The following is a 23,774-nucleotide window of genomic DNA, read 5'->3' on the forward strand; positions in this document are numbered from 1 at the left end:
AAATACTTCTTGTCGATGGACCTCAAGTCTGGCTATTGGCAAATAGAAGTCGACGAAAAATATCGCAAAAAGACCGCCTTCATCACCCCAGACGGCCTCTACGAGTTGAAGGTTATGCCATTCGGATGGTGCTCGGCGCCTGCAACGTTCCAGCGCGTCATGGACATGGTTTTAGCAGGATTGAAGTGGCAGACCAGTCTCGTATACTCGGATATCGTCGTCGTCTTCGCTGAAAATTTCGACGATCACCTTAGGCGGCTTGCAACAGTACTAGAAGCCATCAAATCATCGGGGCTCACTTTGAAACCAGAAAAGTGCCGCTTCGCTTACGACGAGCTTCTGTTCCTAGGTCACGTCATCACAAAATCCGGAGTTCGCCCCGACCCGCAGAAAACAGCTGCCATCGCAAAGTTCCCGCAGGCCATCCACAAGAAGGCAGTGCGCAGATTCCTTGGCATGTGTACCTACTACAGCCGCTTTGTCAAGGATTTTTCACGCATCGCTGAGCCGCTAAGGTATCTAACCAAATCTGGTGTCGAGTTCAAATGGCAAACGCCACAGGCCGACGCATTTCAACAACTAAAACGACGCATGCAGTCACCGCCGGTACTTGCACGTTTCGACGAAGACGCCGATAGGGAAATCCACACTGACGCCAGTAGCCTAGGCCTCGGTGCCGTCCTAGTCCAGAAGAAAGACGGACATGAACGGGTGATATCTTATGCTGGCCGGTCGCTGTGAAAAGCGGAAGGCAAATATTCTACGACTTACTTATTTAAGATATTTTTAAGGCCCGAAGGTATTAAAGAATGGAGTGGGTGAACATAACAAAAAGAATCGTGCAGTATACAAAGACATATTCAACGCGACGTTTCATGAATGCTGGTTTTGAAGGTGTTGGTATTCAGGATGGCTGCAACCGTGGCGGGAAGGTGGTTCCAATCTTTGCTTGTGCTAGGGATGAATCCATTGCTACAAAGTTTAGTACGTGATGACGGCACACCAACTTTGAAACTGGGGTCAGATGAGGTGATATGTATGATGGTTGGGTGATAAGCTGTTCTTTCAACAAAGGGTTGTGGTGGTAAATTTTATGGAATAGCGAAAGGCGGAAGCACCTACGACGGAAAGAAACTTCTGGAAAGTTGAGTGCTGTCTTCATTGAGGTAAACCTAGCATGTCGGGAGTAGTTTGATAAGATGAAACGCGCTGCAAGATTTTGAATGGCTTCTATACTGTTATCAGTGTAATGTTAGCCCGGTCCCAAATGGCGCATGCGCATTCTAGTTTGGAGCGAACTAATGTTTTGTAGAGAGTTTCAGTGACGATGGTGCGGATGAAGACTGAAAAGGAATGCCTCGCCAGCATTTGGTGTACAGCAAAATTCCGCCCTTACCTATACGGCAGGCCATTCAAAGTCGCCAGCGAGCATCACGCGTTGTGTTGGCTAGCTAACATAAAGGACCCTTCAGGAGGCTGGCGAGGTAGAGCGTCAGACTGCAAGAATATGACGTCACGGTAATCTACAAGTCCGGACGAAAACACTCAGATGCCGACTGCCTATCACGCACCCCCATCGATCCCCCGCCGGGAAACGACGAGGATGACGACGCCTTCCTCGTAATAATAAGCGCAGAAAACTTGACTAAACAGCAACGAGCAGACCCGGAGCTAAAAGGCCTCGTCGAATATTTGGAAGGGAACACCGACGTAGTACCTAGGGCATTTAAGCGCGGATTGTCTTCCTTCACATTACAAAACAACCTGCTCGTAAAGAACTTCTCACCAGTCCGCGCCAGCTACCTTCTTGTTGTTCCGTCAGCGCTGCGTCCAGAAATACTGTATGCCCTACATGACGATCCAACCGCTTGGCACCTCGGATTCTCCCCAACGCTGTCGAGGATACAGGAAAGGTATTACTGGCCGCGTCTGACCGCTGACGTCGCTCGTTACGCAAGACATGCTGAGACTGGCAGCGACGCAAGACGCCACCGACAAGGTCAGAAGGATTACTACAGCTGATCAAACCTGCTTGCCGACCGTTTCAGCAGATCGGAATGGAGTTGTTGGTACCGTTTCCGGCGTCAACATCTGGAAATAAGTGGATTGTCGCGGCGACGGACTATTTCACACGCTTTGCTGAAACTAAAGCTCTACCAAAAGGCAGCGCAGCCGAAGTGGCGAAATTTTTTTGTCGAGAAAATTCTGCTGTGGACATGGCGCCCCAGAAATCCTCATCACCGACAGAGGAACAGCGTTTACAGCAGAGCTTGCCCAAGCCATTCTGCAATACAGCCATACAAGCCACAAGAGGACAACTGCCTATCACCCGCAGACGAATGGTCTCATGGAGCGCCTGAACAAGACCCTCACCGACATACTAGCAATGTACGTCAACGTCGAGCACAAGACGTGGGACGCGGTGCTGCCGTACGTAACCTTTGCTTACAACATGGCGGTGCAAGAAACAACACAGATCACGCCGTTTAAGCTGGTTTACGGCAGGAACCCGACGACGACGCTCGACTCCATGCTGCCGCACGTCACCGACGAAGAGAATGTTGACGTCGCCACCTTTCTCCATCGCGCCGAAGAAGCCCGACAACTCGCCCGCCTACGGATCAAGAACCAGCAGCGTACCGACAGCCGACACTACAACCTCCGACGACGCTTCATCGAGTACCAGCCCGGTGACCGTGGTTGGGTTTGGACCCCTATACGCCGACGAGGACTGAGCGAGAAGCTTTTGCGTCGCTATTTGGGACCGTACAAGATCATCCGATGTATTGGCGCACTGGACTATGAGGTCGTGCCAGATGGCATTTCGCTCTCACAGCGGCGCCGCTCACGACCTGAATTGTCCACGTTGTGCGACTGAAGCCGTGCTACCAGCGTTAATGAACTTTGGGACTTCGCGCAACTGACCTTTGGACTTCGTTTCTTTCCGTTGTTTTGTTACTTATGTTTCTTGAGTGTCCTTTTGTGTTTTGCTCTCTTATATATATCGCATCGTGACGATGCTTCTTAAAGGGCCCCTGAAACGGTTCGGACAAATTTTGTAGACGCGTGGGGTACAGCTTAAGTAGAACATTCGCACCACAATTTGAGTGAAGCGTTACGTATTAATGGAGCTACAAGCGATTAGAAGTTACCCTCCTCCCCATCCACGCTTTTCCTCCTCAACTCGTTCGCCGAGCGAGCGGGGCTACGCTCCGCCTTCACTGGTCCTGCGTCACGATGCGACGTCAGATCGTCCACTTCCGTTTGTTTTGGAGCCCGCCCCCGCCCGCGCGAGACCTCTCCGCTAGCCGCTTGGCTGTCGACCCCAAGCGAGAGCTATCGAAGCAGCATGCGTTGCGAGCATTCTGTCGTAGCGCCGAACGTGTCTGGTATTCCGTTAACCACAGGCAAGCTGGTCATTTCGGCAAATCATTGGAGGCATAAACTCAAGCTGATGAAGGAACTTTGGCGTAGACGTACGTGAGCGGCCTGATCGGTCTGCATGGTCCAGACACTTGTTGGCGCAGCGCTTAACCAGCCAAACAAAGCGCTAATATTGCTCTAACCAAGTGTAAAACATTTTAAACATTTATAAAAACAACGTGTTGATGAGAACACTCCTGCGAAAAATACGCACCAGCAGCAAAGAAGAATACGCTTCGTTGCTGCTACTGTGTATGGTTGCGCTCTATGCCACCAGGTGGCTGCACCGTGCAGACCATTCACATTTGCCCTTCTGCTCATCTCGGCTCATCCCGTTACGGCACAGTCAAGAGGCCAGACCCTGTCCCCTTCGCTTACGTTTGCCCTAATACGGGACTCGCGAAACGCTGTTGCGTTAGTAATCTTCCGATGTAAAGTGACGGCCACAAACGCGCAAATCCTGGCGCCGATCGGATAGCGGTAGTCCGATGCGCAGCAGCCAGTTCGCTCGTACGCTGCCTTGCAGAGGGACACGATGTCGCAGCTTAACATATTGCCAGTCGCTACGTTTGCAGTCCACAAGGCAACAAAGTCGAATCATAGTGCTCGCGAAAAGACTGAGACCAACTGTGACCGCGGAGGTCTCGTCAAAATGGAGTACGTTGTAACACAAGCAGACGACACTTGCTGTGTGCCGGAAGTGCTTAATGTATTGAAAAAATTGCTCTTGTGCATTCTCTTTATATTACTTTCTTTTCATAAAAACAAATTAACTAACATTCCAACTATTACGAAGATCATTTGTTTACCATAAATTTGGAAAAATTATCGATCACGCGCCCTTGTCAGCCAATCGGATAGCTCGCCCCACTGACGTCGTTTGGGTGATTTCGGTCATATGGGTAGGGGCGGCTTAAAATTCCGCAGAGCAGTGCGCTGCGATCGGCAGCGATGTGCATTTTTAAAACCTTATAATAAATTACACGCTTTACGCAGAGCACTTAGATGTGTCAATTAATGATCAGAAGGACCTACTCTAACGACTCAGTACGTTTGTAGAAAATCGTCAAAAGCGTTTCAGGGTCCCTTTAAGAGGGCGGTATGGACACGTGTACTTTATCGGCCGAGAACGTTTCGGCGCCTAACAAATGTAATCGCACAGCGCGGGACGCGCCTGCATGTATCCGAAATTTCTGGAAAGTTATCGTTGCTTCTATTCAGCTGTCTGTTGTCGCCGAATCTTGTGTTATCTGATTTCATTGCCTGACGCGAATGGTGTAGAACTTTGTCGAAGGCACGCGGGTCCGAACGATTAGTCTGGAACATTCGACGACTGCTCTATAAAAGCCGACGCGCTTGACCCGCTGATCAGATTTCCGACGATCGCCGACAGCGTTCGCCGCTATCGTTGTGCTATAAGTGTAGCCTGTTTTTGTGGGCACAGGTTCGCTCTGTTGATGACATGGCAGCATCTTAGAAATAACCGGGAACTCGACCTAGCTTTGCATTGGCCCAAGGCACAACGCGTCGAAAGGAACCGCGCCAGGCCGAGTACGGGCCAGGTTTAAAATCACCGGGCCGGGATCAGGCGGGCCAATGCATGGTACTTACCGTTTGGTGCTGGGCCCGGGCCTCAAGAACAGGCCCGTGCAGTGCTGTATAGCCAACTGTTTAGCCAAAGCTTTCTTTCTTTGTTCTAGGTAGTCCAATATTGAACTACTTTCAAGTAATTATTTTGCGAATATTTGTGCATGACGTCTGAATGTTTCATTGTGACGCAGTCGATGTTTCCGTTATTTTATTCCATCACACGCTTTATTCTTGGCGTGTACTTGGTTCTAGGTATGCCATATTGGGGATCATCACCAGTGTTGTGCACACCTAATTTGTGATGTAGCCACTGTTTTGAGACGAATACTGAAGATTTTCATACCAATTTACTGCATCTCCACAAGAACAACAATGAGAAGCACACAATGTCCTCATTGTTCGGTACACTGTCGTCGTTCGATAAACACATACAGACGGTATGGTTTTCAGCGCACGTGCGGACCGAAATACCTTTCACAAATACCACATTCTTATTTATGCGTCATAGCACACTGGTTAGTGCGTGCAGCTTCTAATTGCACAGTACTAGTGGTATGAGCTTGAAGCAAACTATTGCTTTAATCACTTATTTGTCAACATTCCGCGCGCTTTAACCACATCTGCATTTTTACGCCTCTAATATGAAGCAGTTGAATATCATGGTGCCTTAAAGTAGTAGTTTTGTGTACGTTCCAGAGACGTATATCTACATTATTATACGTTGATTTAACGCTTTATTGCAAAGGAATTGCCGGTACATCCATTCCTGGGATATAAGTGGCGACGTTAATACGGTTAGGAATATGCATTGTGATGAGTGTGTAATTGGCGATTAGGTGATTTACATGTCCAGGATGAGTGCGTTGATGAATCTTGTCATGATTATAATGACGTAGAAAAAGAAGCAATGTTGCGTATGTACAGCGCTCGCAACAATGAAAGGCGTCAACTTGTGGCTGACTAACGCTCATAGGTTCGTTTCCACCGGCTTCAGTTCATGTCACACCATGTTCACGAATTTGGTCACCTTTGGTGTCCAGATTCCTAGCGACGTGACATTGTACTCGAGAGTACCTTGAACATTGCAGTGTTCTACTTATTTCTCCCTGTCGCGCTTCATTCAATGAGCACTGCGGAAGTACCGAATGTTTGGAGGTTGAAGAGGAACGTGTAGTGGACGGCCCTGTCTCTCGCGCTTCCCTCTGGACATGTTGCGCCATCGTGCAGTGCCACCACAAAGTCAGTTGCCTAGCCTGAAAGATAGGGCCGCGTCCGGCAGCGGGGATCCATCCTTGTGCTTCCCCCTGGACACGCTGAGGCAAGTAGGAGCACCACCGCGAAGTGCTTCGAATATAGCAGCTCAATGTTCTAAGAAAAAGGCCTCTATCGCGCGCTTACTCCTTTCGTGCTAAAGCCAACGAGCCCTTTGAAACGTTTTTCGTGTGCGTCACGTGCTTAGTTTTTGGTGTGCTTTCCGCGTCACAGGTCGCGATTTTCTGACGCCGTGCCGCCGTCGTGTTCCTGGTGCCGTCACATGGACTGTCGCGTCCCATGCATAGCTGCTCGTCTTACACAAACACGTTGAGCTAGAACGACAGAAAGCTGAGCTAGTTGGTAAGGATTCATTATGCAAAAAAAGAAGTGAGGCGTGCAGACAGGACACAAGAGTAGAGAAGTGGACAACACGAACGCCGACTATCAACTGAAGGGAGCACTGAGGCGAAAAAAGAAGACACAAAACTCATCTGCGCATGCTCACGAATGGCAACACCACGTGTCACTCGGGTACACGTGCGGGTCTACGTGAGAGATAAATGTTAAGACACCTAATCTCTTCCTTATGTAAAGTAATCGAAGGCTGACTCACGCACGCATTTCCACCATTAAAGATATGCCATGCTTCTACCATAGGACGCGTATCTTCATTCTTATGCCTGTACAATATCGCGCATTCATCTAACTCTGGCGTGCAGTTACAATCTCGGCAATGTAGCGAAAGATTAGAAGGCGACCCACCGGTTAACGACCTTTTATGTTCCATTAGCCTCTGATTTATACACCGTCCCGTTTACCCTATGTAGAACTGGCCACAGCTAAGGGGAATTTTATACACCACACCCATACGACAGTCAGTAAAACTGTTGGTCTTATTGTGCTTCACTGGACAAATATCTGTTCTTTTTTTGCCTTTTACCCGCTCCTTTTTATTCTGTACGGCAGCACATATCTTACCTAGCTTATTGGGAGCAGTGAAAGGAACATTAACATCATATCTACTTGCAACTTTTTTAAGCCTGTGCGACACTGAATGAATATACGGAATAGCCACTACTCTTTTTTTGCTACTACCGCTTTCTGTAATCAGGTCCGTCCCTCTCGAAACCGACTTCTTTAGGCGCTCAGCCACGGTGGCCACCGCTACACTAGGATAACCTATTTCTAATAGGCGGCGGACCTGCGCATTAAAACTGGCGCTCATTTTGTGCATGCATGATCTGGTGAGGGAGGACTTCAGGCACGACATGGCAATTCCGTTTTTTACTAATTTAGAATGCTTGGATTGAAAGTTTAGCAACGGCTTCGAAGATCTTGGGGAGTACTGCCAACAAACATGGTTTTGTTTGAACATCAAGGAAATATCAAGAAACTGAATTACGCGTCGCTGAGGAAATTCCTTGGTAAACTTTAATCCTCCCTCATAAAGTTTAAATTGATCACTTACTGAGGTAGCAGCGGAATCGAATGCTTCCCTATTGCAGAAAATCAGGTAATCATCAACGTACCGAAATATCTTGATAACTCTATCACCTAAGGCTTTCTCTAAGCAGTTGTCAACTTTACTCAGGTAAATGTTGCTAAGGATAGGGGCAACCTTTGAGCCAATACAAATGCCTGATTTCTGCAGAAAAACGCCATCTCTCCATTCAATCAGCGTCGACTTCAAGTACATTGAAGGAATTTCTAGAAAAGCTGCCGTGGAAACACCGCATCTGTCAATAAAAGCCGATTATTGCACTTGTTCTTTAATGCACTCATTTACGGAATTTAGTTACCCGTCATGCGGCAAGGAATAATACAGGTCTTCGATATCCATACTAAATGCTGTACAATCACCAGGATTTTCCTCTCAAATACTCAACTAGTGCCTGAGAATTACGTAAGCAAAAGGGGTCTGAAAAAACTAGTGAAGCTAAGCAGTTCTGCAGGTAACTGGCGACACAGACCTGCCACGTCCCTTTCTCTGACACTATAGCACAAAAAGGAATTTCTTGTTTATGGGTCTTGGCCGAGAAAAACAGTTCTAAGGTGAGGGATTTAGTTGTCTTGACATTACGCGTAATTCAATTTCTTGATATTTCCTTGATCTTCGAACAAAACCATGTTTGTTGGCAGTACTCCCCAATATCTTCGAAGCCGTTGCTAAACTATCAATCCAAGCATTCCAATTTGTAAAAAACGGAATTGCCATGCCGTGCCTTAAGTCTTCCCTCACCAGATCCTGCATGCACAAAATGAGCGCCAGTTTTAATGCGCAGGTCCGGCGCCTATTAGAAGCAGGTTAGCCTAGTGTAGCGGTGGCCACCGTGGCTGAGCGCCTAAACAAGTCGGTTTCGAGAGGGACGGACGTGATTACGGAAAGCAGTAGTAGCAAAAAAAAAGAGTAGTGGCTATTCCGTATATTCATTCAGTGTCGCACAGGCTTCAAAAAGTTGCAAGTAGATATGATGTTAATGTTACTTTGACTGCTCCCAATCAGCTAGGTAAGAAATGCGCTGCCGTACAGAATAAGAAGGAGCGGGTAAAAGGCAAAAAACGAACAGATATTTGTCCAGTGAAGCACAACAAGACAAACAGTTTTACTGACTGTCGTATGGCTGTGGTGTATAAAATTCCCCTTAGCTGTGGCCAGTTCTACGTAGGGCAAATGGGACGGTGTATAAATCAGGGGCTAATGGAACATAAAAGGTCGTTAACCGGTGGGTCGCCTTCTAATCTGTCGCTACATTTCCGAGATTGTAAGTGCACGCCAGAGTTAGATGAATGCGCCATATTGTACAGGCATAAGAATGAAGATACGCGTCTTATGGTAGAGGCATGGCATATCTTTAATGGTGGAAGTGCGTGCGTAAGTCAGCCTTCGATTACTTTGCATAAGGAAGAGATTAAGTGTCTTAACAGTTATCTCTCACGTAGACCGGCACGTGTACCCGACTGACACGTGGTGTTACCATTCCTGAGCATGCGCAGATGAGTTTTGTGTTTTCTTTTTTCGCCTCAGTGCTCCCTTCAGTTGATAGTCGGCGTTCGTGTTGTCCACTTCTCTACTCTTGTGTCCTGTCTGCACGCCTCACTTCTTTTTTGCACGTTGAGCCACATGGTAGTGCTTCGCGTAATCTCAAACGATGCTGGGTCGCCATCTGCCAGGAAAATGCTTCGCATAACAACGATTCCCAAAGTGCGCTGAATCTGCTTCATTTTATCTGTTTCCTGCATTCCTGTCATTCAATTAGCCGTAGTTCAATGTTCCGAATGCAGGTTTAATAATGCTTTTAGTGAGCTAAGGTCGTGTCTCCCGCGCGTATACCAACGAAACACATTTTAATTGTTAAGTACGCACACGTAAAGTAGGTCACGCGTTGTCGGCAGATACCTGAAAAATGGTGCATACCTTACAAGCCAGTAACATTGCACGGCTAGAATTCCTGGCGTGCAGTGGTTATAGGGAACCTGTTCCTTCGACGTGCCACAGGTGTGAGGCGAGAAAAAACGTGAACGACAAAATAATTTTATTCCCAATAGTTTATGCGATTATACAAAAAAAAGTTGGATTCTGACCCCAGAAGAAAGCTTTAGAGAACAGTAGATTATCAGTACTTCAACGAACGGATGTGTGTGCCCTCTAGAAGAGGGTGTCTCTAACCCACTTTAGCGTAAACATGAGACTAGCGGCATCCTCCGGGAAGATCTTGTGTTTTCTCGCACATTCCTGCGAAAAAAAAACGAAAAAGAATCGCTTTGCTGTGCAACAGTTCCAATGTTGTTTTTTCTTTGTTTTTCTTTATTACAGAGACCGAATTGAGAAATATGGTCGAAATAAATAGGAGACAATAATTTCGATTTCGACAAGGACCCTTATCGGTGCACAGAAATTCACTGACAGACTGATAAAGGAAACGGAGTTTCCAGCTTTGAAAAACTGTTACGCTAAATACTTGTAGACTTGTTTATTCAATGCGAAAGCAGCTGGCTATACCCTGTACTGCGGAGTAAAGTATGTAGGGCATTAAAGACAATAGAAAGCGACTCTCGACAGGGCTAGATAGACTGTACGGTCATTTGTGAGCACAGAACAGAGTCCAGGTTCATGATCGATAGCGTCCTCAGCTCAGACGGCCATGAACGCACTACTCCGCTCCTTAAGGACAATGGGCACTCGCAAATGTCAAATGCACACGTGTTCTATGGTTATGTTGATGAACAAAACAAGAACAGAGTGAAAGCAGGAGCCAACGTTTCGACAAGTGTACCGGTCTTCTTCAAGGCGACATATGACCCCTAAGTACCATGACCCCTGTAGCACACAGCTCCACCGATAGTGATACGAGCGAGCAAGCTCATTGTCTTGAATTTCCATCAAATGAGATCAGTTTAGTTGAGCAACAAAGGAGACAATACAACAACCACAACAGTAATGTGGGGGGTGAAAGCAAAAAGCCATCATGGCTTGATGAAGACATTCAGGCCATTTAACACATAGAAAAGAGCAACAATGAATCATGCGTATTTAAACAATGGCAAAACATGTCTGAGTGTTGCATTGATTGCATTCTAAACACACATATAATGATCGTTTGGAGAAAAAGAACGGTATCATTCATTTATTATGTAATGCCTGTTTAGTGTTTGTGGCAGTAAATAGTTCATTTGGCAACCATGATTGGGCCCTGTGTAAGGGATTTTGCAATCAGTGGCTCGCGTGCCATTGGGTGATTACATGATGTTAAATGCGCTGAGTCTATAAGACAAGGATCATGATTTTTTCGGTAAGTACTGTAGCGCTTAATTAAAATCAAATTGTAAATGCCAGGTATTGGTTGTAAATTTAGGCCTTCGAAGATACTTTTGGAGTTTGCATCGCGTTGAGCACCTGTAATTATACGCACAGCTTTTTTCTGTAGTCTGTATATTCTGACTAAGTCCTTTTCCATTGTGGTGCCACATACTAGATAGCAATGGTTTAGTGTACATAAAATAAAGAAATATATAATAAAAGCCTAATTATTTGCGGCAAAAGAGAACGCAGACAAGACAGGATGCCTAATATACGAGAAAATTTAGAGTGAGCAAGTTCAACCTAATTGTTCCAAAGCATAATTTGGTGAAAAATGATTCCCAGGTTTTCCACTATAGGTTAAACTTTTATAATTTCCCGGCCAATCGTTAAGGTCAAATCACAGTTTATGGGCTTATTTTTCGGACGATATAGTATTGATTTTATTTCACAGCTGTTTAAAATAACGAATTGCGTATGCAGCAAGTGCTCACAAATGCCAAAACACCGTTTTCTTTATCTACAAGTTTATGCCAATCGCAGTCCTTAAAAAATAAGCTTGTACCATCTGCGTAAATAATAAAAGTTGTGCTATTACCGATGTTCACGAAGCCATTTACAAAGATATTGCAAAGTAGCGGACGCAGGATATTACCTTGACGCACGCCATTTGATGATTCTTCAAAACTAGGCCCACAGCCATTAATTAAAATTTTTGCGATCGCTATTCCAAATATGATTTTATGACATTTAAAAGTTTTCCCAGGAAACCTATATGGTCTAGTGATGTAATTGCTGTAATGTTGCTAACTATATCGAAGACTTTCGAGAAGTCAAAGAAAATTCCAATTGTACATGTTTCCTTTTCCAATGCACCCAGTATGATTTCTTTTTGCGATAGTAGAGCTGTATCGGTTGACGCTGCTTTGTGAAACCAAACTGAAAAGGCGTCAGAATATGGTGCTTGCTTAAGAACAAAAAAAAAAATTTAAGGCTTTACGTGCCAAAACCACTTTCTGATTATGAGGCAGGCCGTTGTGAAGGACTCCCGAAATCTCGATCACCTGGGGTTATTTAATGCGCACAGAAATCTAAGCACGCCGGTGTTTTCGCATTTAGCGCCCATCGAAATGCGGCCGCCGTGGCCGGGATTCGATCCCGCGACCTCATGCTCAGTAGCCCAACACCATAGATACTGAGCAACCACGACGGGTGCGCTTAAGAACAAAACTATTCGTTATATATTAGGCTTTCAATTACTTTAGAAAAAACTGTTAGTATGGAAATGGGTTTATAATTTGATATGTCATGCTCGTTTCCACCTATGAAAGTAACAGGGCCTTTGGCTATCTGAAGACGCCTAGGAAAAGTGACTAATGAAAACAATAAATTGATGATATATTCTAAGACAGGGGATAAAATGTGAATAACATGTTTAATAGGCCGAATTTCCGGGCCGTCATAGTCACACCAACTGCTGTTCTTTAGGGGCATGAAATGAGCCATAAGCTCCTGTGTAGCTACCGCATTATCTCCCGCATTACCCATGCTTTCCATGGTTATGTTGAGATACCCGACAGCCGCTGTTTTTTTTTTGTTGTTGTTAAAAACACTGATATTTAGGTAGAGGCTTATGAAATAGAATGGAGGAGGAGAGAATGGCATCACCATCATCATCAGCAGCAGCGTATATTATGTCCACTGCAGGACAAAGGCCTCTCACTGCGATCTCCTTACCCCTGTCCGGCGCCAACCGATCTCAACTAGCGCCGGCAAATTTGATCACCCACCTAGTCTTCTGGCGTTCTTGACTGCGCTTCTTTCTCTTGGCACACATTTGGTAACCCTAACGGTCCACCGGTTATCCAACCTACTCATTACATGACCTGCCCAGCTCCATTTTTTTTCTTAATGTCAATTCGAATGTCAGCTATTCCCGTTTGCTCTTTGATCCACAACGATGTCTTCTTGTTTCTTAACGTTATGATTAGCATTTCTTGTTTGATCGTTCTTTGTGTGTTTCTTAATTTGTTTTCTAGCTTGTGTGCAAGTCTCCAAGTTTCTGTCCCATATGTCAGCACCGGTAGAATGCCCTGATTGTACACCTCTATTTTATTCATAATGATATGCTTCCGGTCAGGATCTTATAATGTCTGCCATATGCGCTCCAACTCATTTTTTTATTCTACTGTAACTTTCCTTCTCACGATCAGAGTTCCCTGTTAGTTATTGACCTAGGCACACGTACTCCTTCACAGCCTCTAGAGGCTGACTAATGATCCCGAACTCTTGTTCCTTTGCACGGCTATTGATCACTATCTTTGTCACCTGCACATTAATCTTCAGCCCCACTCTTACACTCTTTCTAATAAGATCCTCAATTATTTGTTGTAACTTGTCCCCAGTGTTGCTGAACAGGAGAATGTCATCTGCAAATCGAAGGTTGCTGAGATATTTATCGTTGATCCTCACTTCTAAGCCTTCCCAGTTTAAGAGCTTTAATACTTCTTGGCAGCATGCAGTGAATAGCATTGGATAGATTGCGTCGCCTTGTCTGACCGCTTTCTTTATAGTTATCTTCCTGCTTTCTTTATGGAGAATTAAAGTAGCTGTGCAGTCTCCGTAGATAATTTCCAAGATATTTACGTAAGCGTCAATAATTACGTAAACTCTGTACGGAATCAAGTGCCTTTTCGCAATCTATAAAAGGCATGTTGAGAGGCTCATTGTACTCTGCGAATTTAGCGATTGCCTGATTGATGACATGGATGTGATGCATTGTAGAGTATCTCTTCCTCAAGCCAGCCTGTTCCGTTGGTTGACTGAAGGCCAGCGTTGCCGTTATTCCATTGGAGGTTACCTTGGTAAATATTTCATATAATCCTAGAAGTAAGGCAATCGGCCTATAATTTTTCAATAGTTTATCTACTCCCTTTTTTGTGGATTAGTATAATGTCGGCATTCCTCTAGTTCTCTGTGAACCTTGAATTCGACAGACAGTTCGTATAAAAGGCGCCAGTTTTTCAAACATTATGTCTCCTCCATCATTGATAATATTGACTGTTATACCATCTTTTCGTGCCACCTTTCTCTGTTTCCTAATGTGCAAGACGCTTTTATAGTAATCGCTAATTATAAAATGAGTCCCAGTAACCTGTTCATTACGAGTTCGAATGGAGGTATTGCGGCTGTTCTGGGAGCTGTAGAGGTCAGTAAAAATTTTTTTCCGCGGATTTTATTATATCTTGGACATTTGTTGATTCTATTGTCCTGCTTATAATTCAGAGCATACACCTTCGTCTGTATTATTCCAAGAATTGTGCTGACTGATTTCATACTGCGTCCATTTTATACTGCTTCCTCAATCTTTCTTAAGTTATCATTTCGAATATCCCGTATTATTTCCTTGATGATCAGTTTTGACCGTTCCGCGAATTCCATCTGATCTCTTGAGGTGGACACTTTCATTCTTTGTCGTTTCTTTATTCGGTCCTTGTTACTTGGGAGAGCTTACCTATTTATTGCCGTGGTGCCTTACCTCCCGCTTCAATTGCTTTCTTTAAAGCCAGCCTAGTTACGGTTTCGCTTATTACCTGCATGTCATCTTGACCTTTTTGTTCTAAAAATACATATTTGCAAGTACCAGCCTGAATTCGTCTGCTTTTACTCTTACTGCGTCTAGGTTGGTATGGTTCTTCTTGATCAATTTCACTTCAAATTGAGGTGAATCGTGGACCTCACTAACCTATGATCACTGCATTTTGCCGTACCTAACACTTCTACGTCCTGCTATATGCTGGAATCAGCTGAAAGTATGATATCAATTTTATTGGACATTTATAGGTCCATTTGTTCCTACGCTTCCTGAAAAAAGTGTTCATTATTCGTAACTTATTCCTTTCTGCGAATTCTACCAACATCTCTCCTCGAGTTTTGCTAAAATCGACGCCGTAGTTGCCCAATTGCTGCCTTAGCCGCACATGTTGTATTGAAGCCGCCCATTACTACAGTATACGGAGTTTACACTTTCGTCATCGCAAATTCAATATCTTCATAAAACTAATCTATTTCATCATAATCATGTTTGGAAGTTAGAGCGTGGGCCTGTGCTACCTTTATTCTATATCTCTTATTAAGTTTTATTACTACTCCTACCCTCTCATTCATGCTGTAGAACTCAATTTTTCCAACTATGCCTTTAGGAATTAGGAATCCTGCTCCGTACTGCTTCTTATCTGAAAGCCCTATATAGCAGAGCACGTGGCCATTTGGCTACACCGTATAAGCCTCACCAGTTCTTCTAACTTCACTAAGGTCAATATATCCCGAAGAATGCCTGATAGTTTCTAATTTCCTGCTAAGCTAGCTTCACTTGAGAGAATTCAGGTGTTAAATGTTGCCAGGGTCACTTTCCAATGGTGGCCTGTCCGGGTACAGAGATTCTTAGCACCCTCTGCGGGGTTACAGGTCTGAATACCGCTTTGGTCAGGTGCTCCGCAGTTGCTGGGAACTGAAGACCTTTGGTTGATCGAATGAATCATTTGGGAGGGAGTGGCCGAATAATGCCCCAGGGAGGCCAATTCCTGTTCTGGTGAGGGAGTGTCTTTTGTTGAAGCTTAGTCATCATCATCAGCAGCAGCCTCTTTTGTGTCCACTGCAGGAGGAATGCCTCTCCCTGCGATTTCCAATTACCCCTGTCCTGCGCCAACCGATTTCAACTAACGTCCGCGAATTTCCTAATTTAATCGCTCCACCTAGTCTTTTCTCGTCCTCGATTAGGTTTTCCTACTCACGGTACGCATTCTGTTACTCTAGTGGTCCAGCGGTTATCTTACCGGTGCATTACATGACCTCCCCTGCTCCATTTTTTCCTCTTGATGTCAATTAGAATGTCGTTTATACCCGTTTGCTCTCGGATCCAAACCACTGTCTTTCTTTCTCTTAACGTTATGCCTAGCAATCTTCGTTCCATCACTCTTTGCCCGGTCCTTAACTTGTTCTCAAGCTTCTTTGTCAATCACCAAGTTTCTGCCCCATATGTCAGCACTGGTAAAATGCACTGATTGTACACCTTTGTTTTCGATGATAATGGTAAGCTTCCAGTCAGGAGCTGGCAATGTCCGCCGTATGCGATCCAACTCATTTTTGTTCTTCTGTGAATTTTCTTCTCATGATCATGGTTCCCTGTGATTAACTGCCCTAGGCAGACGTACTCCATCACAGATTCTAGAGGCCGACTGGTGATCCTGAACTCTTCTTCCTTTGCCCGGATTTTCATCATAATCTGTCTTCTGCATAATAATCTTCAACCCCACCCTTACACTCTCTCTTTTAAGGCCCTCAATCATTTGTTGCAACTCGTCTGCATTGTTGTTGAATAGAACAATGTCATCGGCGAACCCAAGGTTGCTGAGGTATTTGCCGTCAATCTTTACTCCTAAGCCTTCCCAGTTTAATAGCTTGAATACTTCTAAGCACGCAGTGAATGCCATTGGAGAGATTGTGTCTCCCTCTCTGACCCCTTTCTGTATATTTATCTTCCTGCGTTTCTTGTGTAGAATTAAGGTAGCTGTAGAACCTCTGTAGATATTTTGCAAGCTCTTTACGTAAGTGGTTTGTCCCAGAATCGTTTTGTACTCCCTGACTACGTGATGTCGCTATGACTGCTGGCATCTCTACTGAGTCAAATGCATTTTCGTAATCTATGAAAGCCATATAGGGATGCTTATTGTACTCTCCGGATTTTTCGATAACCTGATTGATGACATGGATATGATCCATTGTAGAGTACCCCTTCCTGAAGCCAGCTTGTTCCCTTGGTTGACTAAATTGCAGTGTTACCTTCATTCTCTTGAAGATTATTTCGGTAAATACTTCATATAATACTGGAAGTAAGCCAATGAGCCTATAGTTTTTCAGTTTTTTAACGTCTCGCTTTTTGTGGATTAGTATAATGTTTGCATTCTTCCAGTTTTCTGGGACCCTTGCTGTCGATAGACACATCGTATAAAGACCCGCCAATTTTTCAAGCATTGTTACTCCTCCATCTTTGATTAAATTGACTGGTATTCCATCTTCTCATGCCGCTCTTCCTAGTTTCATGTCTTGCAAGGCCCTTCTGACCTCACCGCTAGTTATAGGGGGAGTTCCTGTATCCTGTTCATTGCTGTTTCTAATAAGGTATCCTGACTCCTCTGGGTACTGTACAGGCCAGTAAAAAATTCTTCCGCTGCTATTACTATTTCTTCGCGATTGCTGATAATATTACCCTGCCTATCTTTCAGTGCATACATCTGGTTTGTCCTATGCGAAATTTCTTTCTCACCGATTTCAGGCTGCGTCCATCTTTTACGACTTCCACAGTCTTTCTCGCGTTATAGTTTCGAATATCCCTTATTTTCGCTTTGTTGGTTAGTTTTCACAGTTCCGCGAATTCTGTCCTACCTCTTGACTTGGACGCTTTCATTTATTGTCAATTCTTTATTAGGTCCTTTGTTACTTGGCAGAGCTTGCCTACTCTTTGCTTTGGTATTGCCTCCCATTTCAATTGCTGCCTCTGAACCCGGCCAAGTTACTGTTTAATTCATTAGCTCTATGTCATCATCATCTCTCTGTTCTAAGGCTGCATATTTGTTTGCAAGTACCTGTCTGAAGTTGTCTGCTTTTATCCTTACTGCCTCTCACACCTTACTTTATCCTTACTGCCTCTTATCCTTACAAATTACAGCTCCAACGAGGTGTGAAATAGGCGGACCTAATACCTTAATTGACCATGTACTGTCTAGCATATCTACTGATCTTAGCACAGCTGAAATAGTGGAATATGCCGTAAGAGACCATTACCCTATGTTTTTTTGCATAGGTTCAGCAACGCCTTCTCAAGCAGCAAAATATATCAGGACTTTCTTTGATTCTAATGAATTCACTGGTATGATTCGTGCAATTGACTGGGCTGACGTGCTTAAAGAGCAATGTGGCGAAAGGGCTTTTGAATCTTTTTTTGCAAAAATATCTGAATGCTCTAATTTATGCACAAGTAACACCACGGTGACACGGTGGTTTAGCTCGCCAAGAAAGCCTTGGATTAGTGATTCTTTATTGCGGTCCATTAAAAAAGAGACAATCTTCGTAAGAAACTTAAAGTCCAGCCATTCAATAATGCGTTGCGATTGCGCTTCCGCACATATTCAAATGTTCTAACAGCCACTTTAACAAATGTCAAGCGTAATTACTACGAAAATAAGATTAGAAAAAATGGAAGTGGTACCAGACGAAACTGGCAGGTTATTAAAGAATTCTTAAACATCAGTACAACTAAAATCGCAGATCGTGTATGAACCACGATTCTGCTAATATTACTGACGCTCAAGACATAGCTAATGTTTTCAGTGACCATTTTAGTATTGCAGACGATAGTCAGCCTGATTCAACGTTGCTTAGTTTTCCGCGCTGTTCTCATTCGTTTTACCTGTTCCCCACAACATCGCTGGAAGTATGTAACATTATGAATTCTCTTAAAACAACCGGTCCGGGCCTCGACTTGATACGCCCCTCTAGCATTAGGCTTGTGTCTAACGAAATCTCACCTGCGCTAGCACATATAGCAAATAGACTATTTATAGATGCCATCTTTTCAAATCGCCCCAAGACAGGTAAAATAATCCCAGTATTTGGAAAAGGTGACCGTAAGTGCACGAGTAATTATCGTACTATTTGCATTTTGTCTTTCTTTAGTAAGGTCATCGAAAAACTTATACATAATCGCTTAACTAAATACTTATCCAAATTTAATCTTGTAACTCCTGATCAATTTGGTTTTCGTGACAATTTTTCAACTGAATTAGCGCTTATTACTTTTACTGAGAGGGTTAAATTAGTCATCCATCAAGACCTCTTAGTTGGAGCTCTCTTTATTGATTTCACCAAGGCGTTTGATACAATTAACCATCGTATTCTTCTAAGTAAACTTGAATCATATGGCATTTCTGGGCCGCCTTTACAAATACTTCGCAACTACCTAATTGACCGACAATATATAGTCGAATTTAATTGTGTATTGTCCTAATCAAACACTGTAAATACAGGTGTCCCTCAGGGATCAAAACTTGGGCCACTTTTATTTCTCATATTCATTAATGACTTGCCAGAAATATTAACACATGCGCACTGCCTTCTTTACGCTGATGACACCACTATTTTCGCATCTGATAAAAATGTATTTGCATTGCAGGATAAACTTAACGCTGACCTAACGAATGTTCATTCATGGTGTGTAAAAAAAAAAGCTAACCATTAACCCATCTAAGACAACATTTATGGTATTCCATTCTTCAAAAACTTTGTACATTGACTCTATTGTAGTGTCTCTAAATAATAATGTATTTGCAAGATCCACGTCTACTAAATTTCGTTGTGTAGTACTAGATGAAAACCTAAAGTTCCATTGCCACATTCAATCACTTATTCAAAAAATCTCATTTGGTATACACATCATAACGAAAAGTCGCTCTTTTTTTCAGCAAACCATTCTCATGTCTTTATATTACGCGTATATACCCAGTCATCTCTCATACTGCCTGTCATCTTGAGGTAATACATACACCACACATCTTCATCAGTTAGAAGTTTTGCAAAAGCAGGCATTACGATTAATTGCATTCCAATCGCATACATCTCCCTCTGCTCCAATATTCCGTTCCCTGAATGTTTTACCTTTACGCACGTTATTCAATCATAAACTGTCGCTACTTATGTTTCGTCTTATAAATACCGAGTTTAATATTCCAGGTTTTAGTCGCTCTAGCTTCATCAATTATAACAACGCAAGATTTTCAGCACAACTCAATCTTCTCCTTCCAAAAGCAAGAACTAACTATGGGAAATTTACCGTCGCGTTTTCAGGCATTTTTGTTTGGAATTCTATGCCATCGGGCGTGAAGACATCTACATTATTATCATTCAAGCGTAGAACGAAGGCGCATTTCATGAACACTTTATCTGACGCGTAGCATAATTTAACAAACCTAGAATTAATTAGATCTTGTTCACTTTACCATTACGCAATGTACTTTTCAATTACCGAGTTACTAAATTTTGCCTTAATTGATACTTCTCATCGTTGTTAGCTTTACGTGCCATTTATCCTCGTTTGAATTGTTGCATGTTATTTTTAAGATTTCTTCAATTTTTTTCTTCTTTTTAACTGTGAATATACTTGTGATATTTTTAACACATTTTTTTTTCTCTCTCATCGTTTATTTCCGATGTAGAAATTGTATAATATATGACATGACTCACTGTTTGCCACGATCCTACTATCCCCTTTTCATGTTTTGTTAGGAGGTCCCCCCGACAGTTGTTACTTCGGGACCTCCGTATGTGTACTTATACCAATCTTGTATTTGATTTTGTCAAAAATAAATATTGATTGATTGATAGGTTGACCTGTTTCTTCATGAACAATTTAGCTCTTTCTCTCTTCAAATTGAGGTGAATCCTAGCCCTCAGTAACCTACGATCACTGCACTTTACCATACCTATCCCTCCTACATCCTGTACTATGCGGGGATCAGCACAAAGTATGAAGTCAATTTCATTTCATGTTTCACTATCAGGGTTTTTTCAGGTCCACTTTCTGTTGCTACGCTTCCTGAAAAAGGTGTTCATTATTCGAAGCTGATTCCTTTCTACGAATTCTACCTGCAACTATCATCCAGTGTTCCTAGAATCGAGGCAGTAGTTGCCAATTGCTTGCTCACCAGCCTGCTTTTTCCCTATTTTTGCATTTATGTCGCCAATTACTACACATATTGAGTTTGCACTTTTTTCATTGCTAATTCAACGTCTTCATATAACTGATCTACTTCCTCACCATTGTGACTGGATGTTGGAGCGTACATTTGTACTACCTTTAATGTATACCTCTTATTCAGCTTGATTACCACTACAGCTATCCTCTCATTATTGCTGTAGACTTCGTCAATGTTGCCCTCTATGTCCTTATGGATTAGGAATCCTGCCCCCTATTGTCTCTTATCTAGGATACATCTAGAGCAGAAGACATGCCCGTTATTCAGCAATGTATAAGCCTCACCAGTTCTCCTAATTTCACTAAGCCCGGTGATATACCAAACAATGTCTCATAATTCCTCGAAGCTGGCCTCATTCGAGAGGGCTCGGGTGTGAAATGTTGCAAAGGTCACTTTCCATTCGCGGCTTGTGCGGATTCAGAGATTTTTAGCACCATCTGCTGCGTTACAGGTTTGACCGCCGCCTTGGTGAGGCGCTCCGCAGTTGCTGGGGACTGAGGGCCATTTGAGTAATCGAGTTAGCCATTTGGAAGCCACGTTGCAGCGATGGCGTAGAGATACGGTATCCGCCTCGCGCGCAAGAGGACCGTTGTTCGAATCCTGGTGCCAGAATTTTCGACCGGAATAAAAAACCGTGTGTTGATAAAATTGCTTAAACAGGTCTTGAGTGCGGCCTGACCCCGGTGACCAGAACCGGTAACGCACTCTCTCACCAGAGCAGGATGGGCCACCCTAGTGTAGTAGTTGGCCACAACCCCCTATACGAATGCAACAATCAAACCACGACCCTGAGTCCCCAGCCGCTGCGAAGCAACTGACCACGGCGACCGTCATACTTGTAATGCAGCAGAGGGTACTAAGAACACCTGGGTCCGAACAGGCCGCCATTGGAATTTGAACCTGGAAAGTTTAAAGCTAGAACGTTATCGAGTGAGGCGAGTCTCGCAGTGCTATTGGAGGAATTAAAGGGCAGTAAATGCGATATAGTAGGGCTCAGTGAAGTTAGGAGGACCAATGAACCATATACAGTGCTAAAAAGCGGGCACGTCCTGTGCTACCAGGACTAAGCGGAGAGACGAGAACTAGGAGTGGGATTCCTGATTAATAAGCGTAACATACAGTAATTCTATAGCATTAACGAGATGACGGCAGGTCTTGTTGTGAAGCTGAATAAGAGGTACAAATTGAAGTTCGTACAGGTCTACGCCCCTACATCTAGTCATGACGACCAGGAAGTCGAAAACTTCTATAAATACGTGGAATCGGCGATGAGTAAAGTCAAAACAAAATAAATTATACTGATGGGCGACTTCAATGCCACGGTAGGCAAGAAGCAGGCTGGAGACAAGTCGGTGGGGGAATATGCCATAGGCTATAGGAATATCAGGGGAGAGTTATTAGTAAAGTTTGCAGAACACAATAATATGCGCATAATGAATACGTTCTTCCGCAAGCGGGATAGCCGAAAGTGGACATGGAGGAGCCCAAATGGCGAGACTTGAAATGAAATAGACTTTATACTCTATGCTAGCCCTGGCATCATACAAAGTGTGGATGTGCTCGGCAAGGTGCGCTGCAGTGACCATAGGACGGTAAGAACTCGAATTCGAACGAGCGTGCAGTAGAAGTCAGTGGTAACTTCGTTAGGCAGGATACTAGTAAGCTATCGCAGGAGGCGAAAGATCTGACTAAGAAAGGCCAATGCATGAAAGCCTCTAACCCTACAGCTAGGACTTGCAGAACTTTGCAAGTTAATCAACAAGCGCAAGACAGCTGCCATAGAAAGTATAATATGGATAGCGTTGAACACGCTCTCAGAAATGGAGCAAGCCTAAAAGCAATGAAAAAGAAACTAGGAATAGGCAAAAATCAGATGTATGCGTCAAGAGACAAAACCGGCAATATCATTACTAATACGGATGAGATAGTTCAAGCGGCGCAGGCGTTCTATAGAAATGTATACAATACGAGTGGCACCGACGACGATACTCCAAGAGAAAATACTCCAGACGAATTTGACATCCCACAAGTAACGCCGGAAGAAGTACAGAAAGCTTTGGGAGCTATGCAAAGGGAGAAGGCAGCTGAGGAGGATCAGCTAACAGCAGATTTGTTGAAGGATGGTGGGCATATTGTTCTAGAAAAACTGGCCGCTTTGTATACGCAATACATCATGATTTCGAGCGTTCCGGAATCTTGGAAGAAAGCTAACCTAATCATAAACCATAAGAAAGGGGACGCCAAAGACTTGAAAAATTCTAGACCGACCAGCTTACTGTCCTGCCTACAAAGTATTTACTAAGATAATTGCAAATATAATCAGGAACACGTTAGACTTCTGTCAACCAAAGGAACAGGCAGGATCCCGTAAAGGATACTCAACAGTAGACCGTACTAACACTACCAATCAGGTGACAGAGAAAAGCACATAATATAGCCAACTCTTATATATAGCTTTCATTGATTACGAGAAAGCGTTTGATTTAGTCGATACCTCAGCAATCATGCAGGAATTACGGAATCTGGATATAGGCGAGCCGTATTTAAATATACTGAACTATATCTATGGCGGCTCCACAGCCACCGTAGTCCTCCATAATGAAATACCAATAACTAAGAACAAATTACCAATGAAGAAAGGCGTCAAGCAGGGAGATATCATCCCTTCAATGCTATTCACTGCGTGTTTACAGGAGGTATTCAGAGACCTGGATTGCGAAGAATTGTGGATAAGAGTTAATGAAGAATACCTTAGTAACTTGCAATTCGCTGATGATATTGCCTTATTTAGTAACTCAGGGGACGAATTGCAACGCATGCTTACTGACCTGGAGAGGCAAAGCAGAAGGGTGGGTTTAAAAATTAATCTTCACTAAACTAAAGTAATGTTTAACAGTCTC

General features: G+C 43.7%; 1 protein-coding gene across 1 annotated transcript in view; it reads right to left on the bottom strand.

Annotated features, from left to right (window-relative positions):
- Window positions 1-9,783: 9,783 nt before the first annotated feature.
- Window positions 9,784-23,774, bottom strand: part of LOC142571191 (uncharacterized) — an 81,498-nt gene continuing 67,507 nt past the window's right edge. Inside the window, exon 6 of the mRNA XM_075679460.1 lies at window positions 9,784-10,000. Within this exon, the coding sequence (XP_075535575.1) occupies window positions 9,914-10,000 (87 nt within the window). The 3' untranslated portion in view covers window positions 9,784-9,913. The remainder of the gene's footprint in view (window positions 10,001-23,774) is intronic.

This window comes from Dermacentor variabilis, chromosome 2 (genome assembly GCF_050947875.1).
Source record: "Dermacentor variabilis isolate Ectoservices chromosome 2, ASM5094787v1, whole genome shotgun sequence".
Lineage (NCBI taxonomy): Eukaryota > Metazoa > Arthropoda > Arachnida > Ixodida > Ixodidae > Dermacentor > Dermacentor variabilis.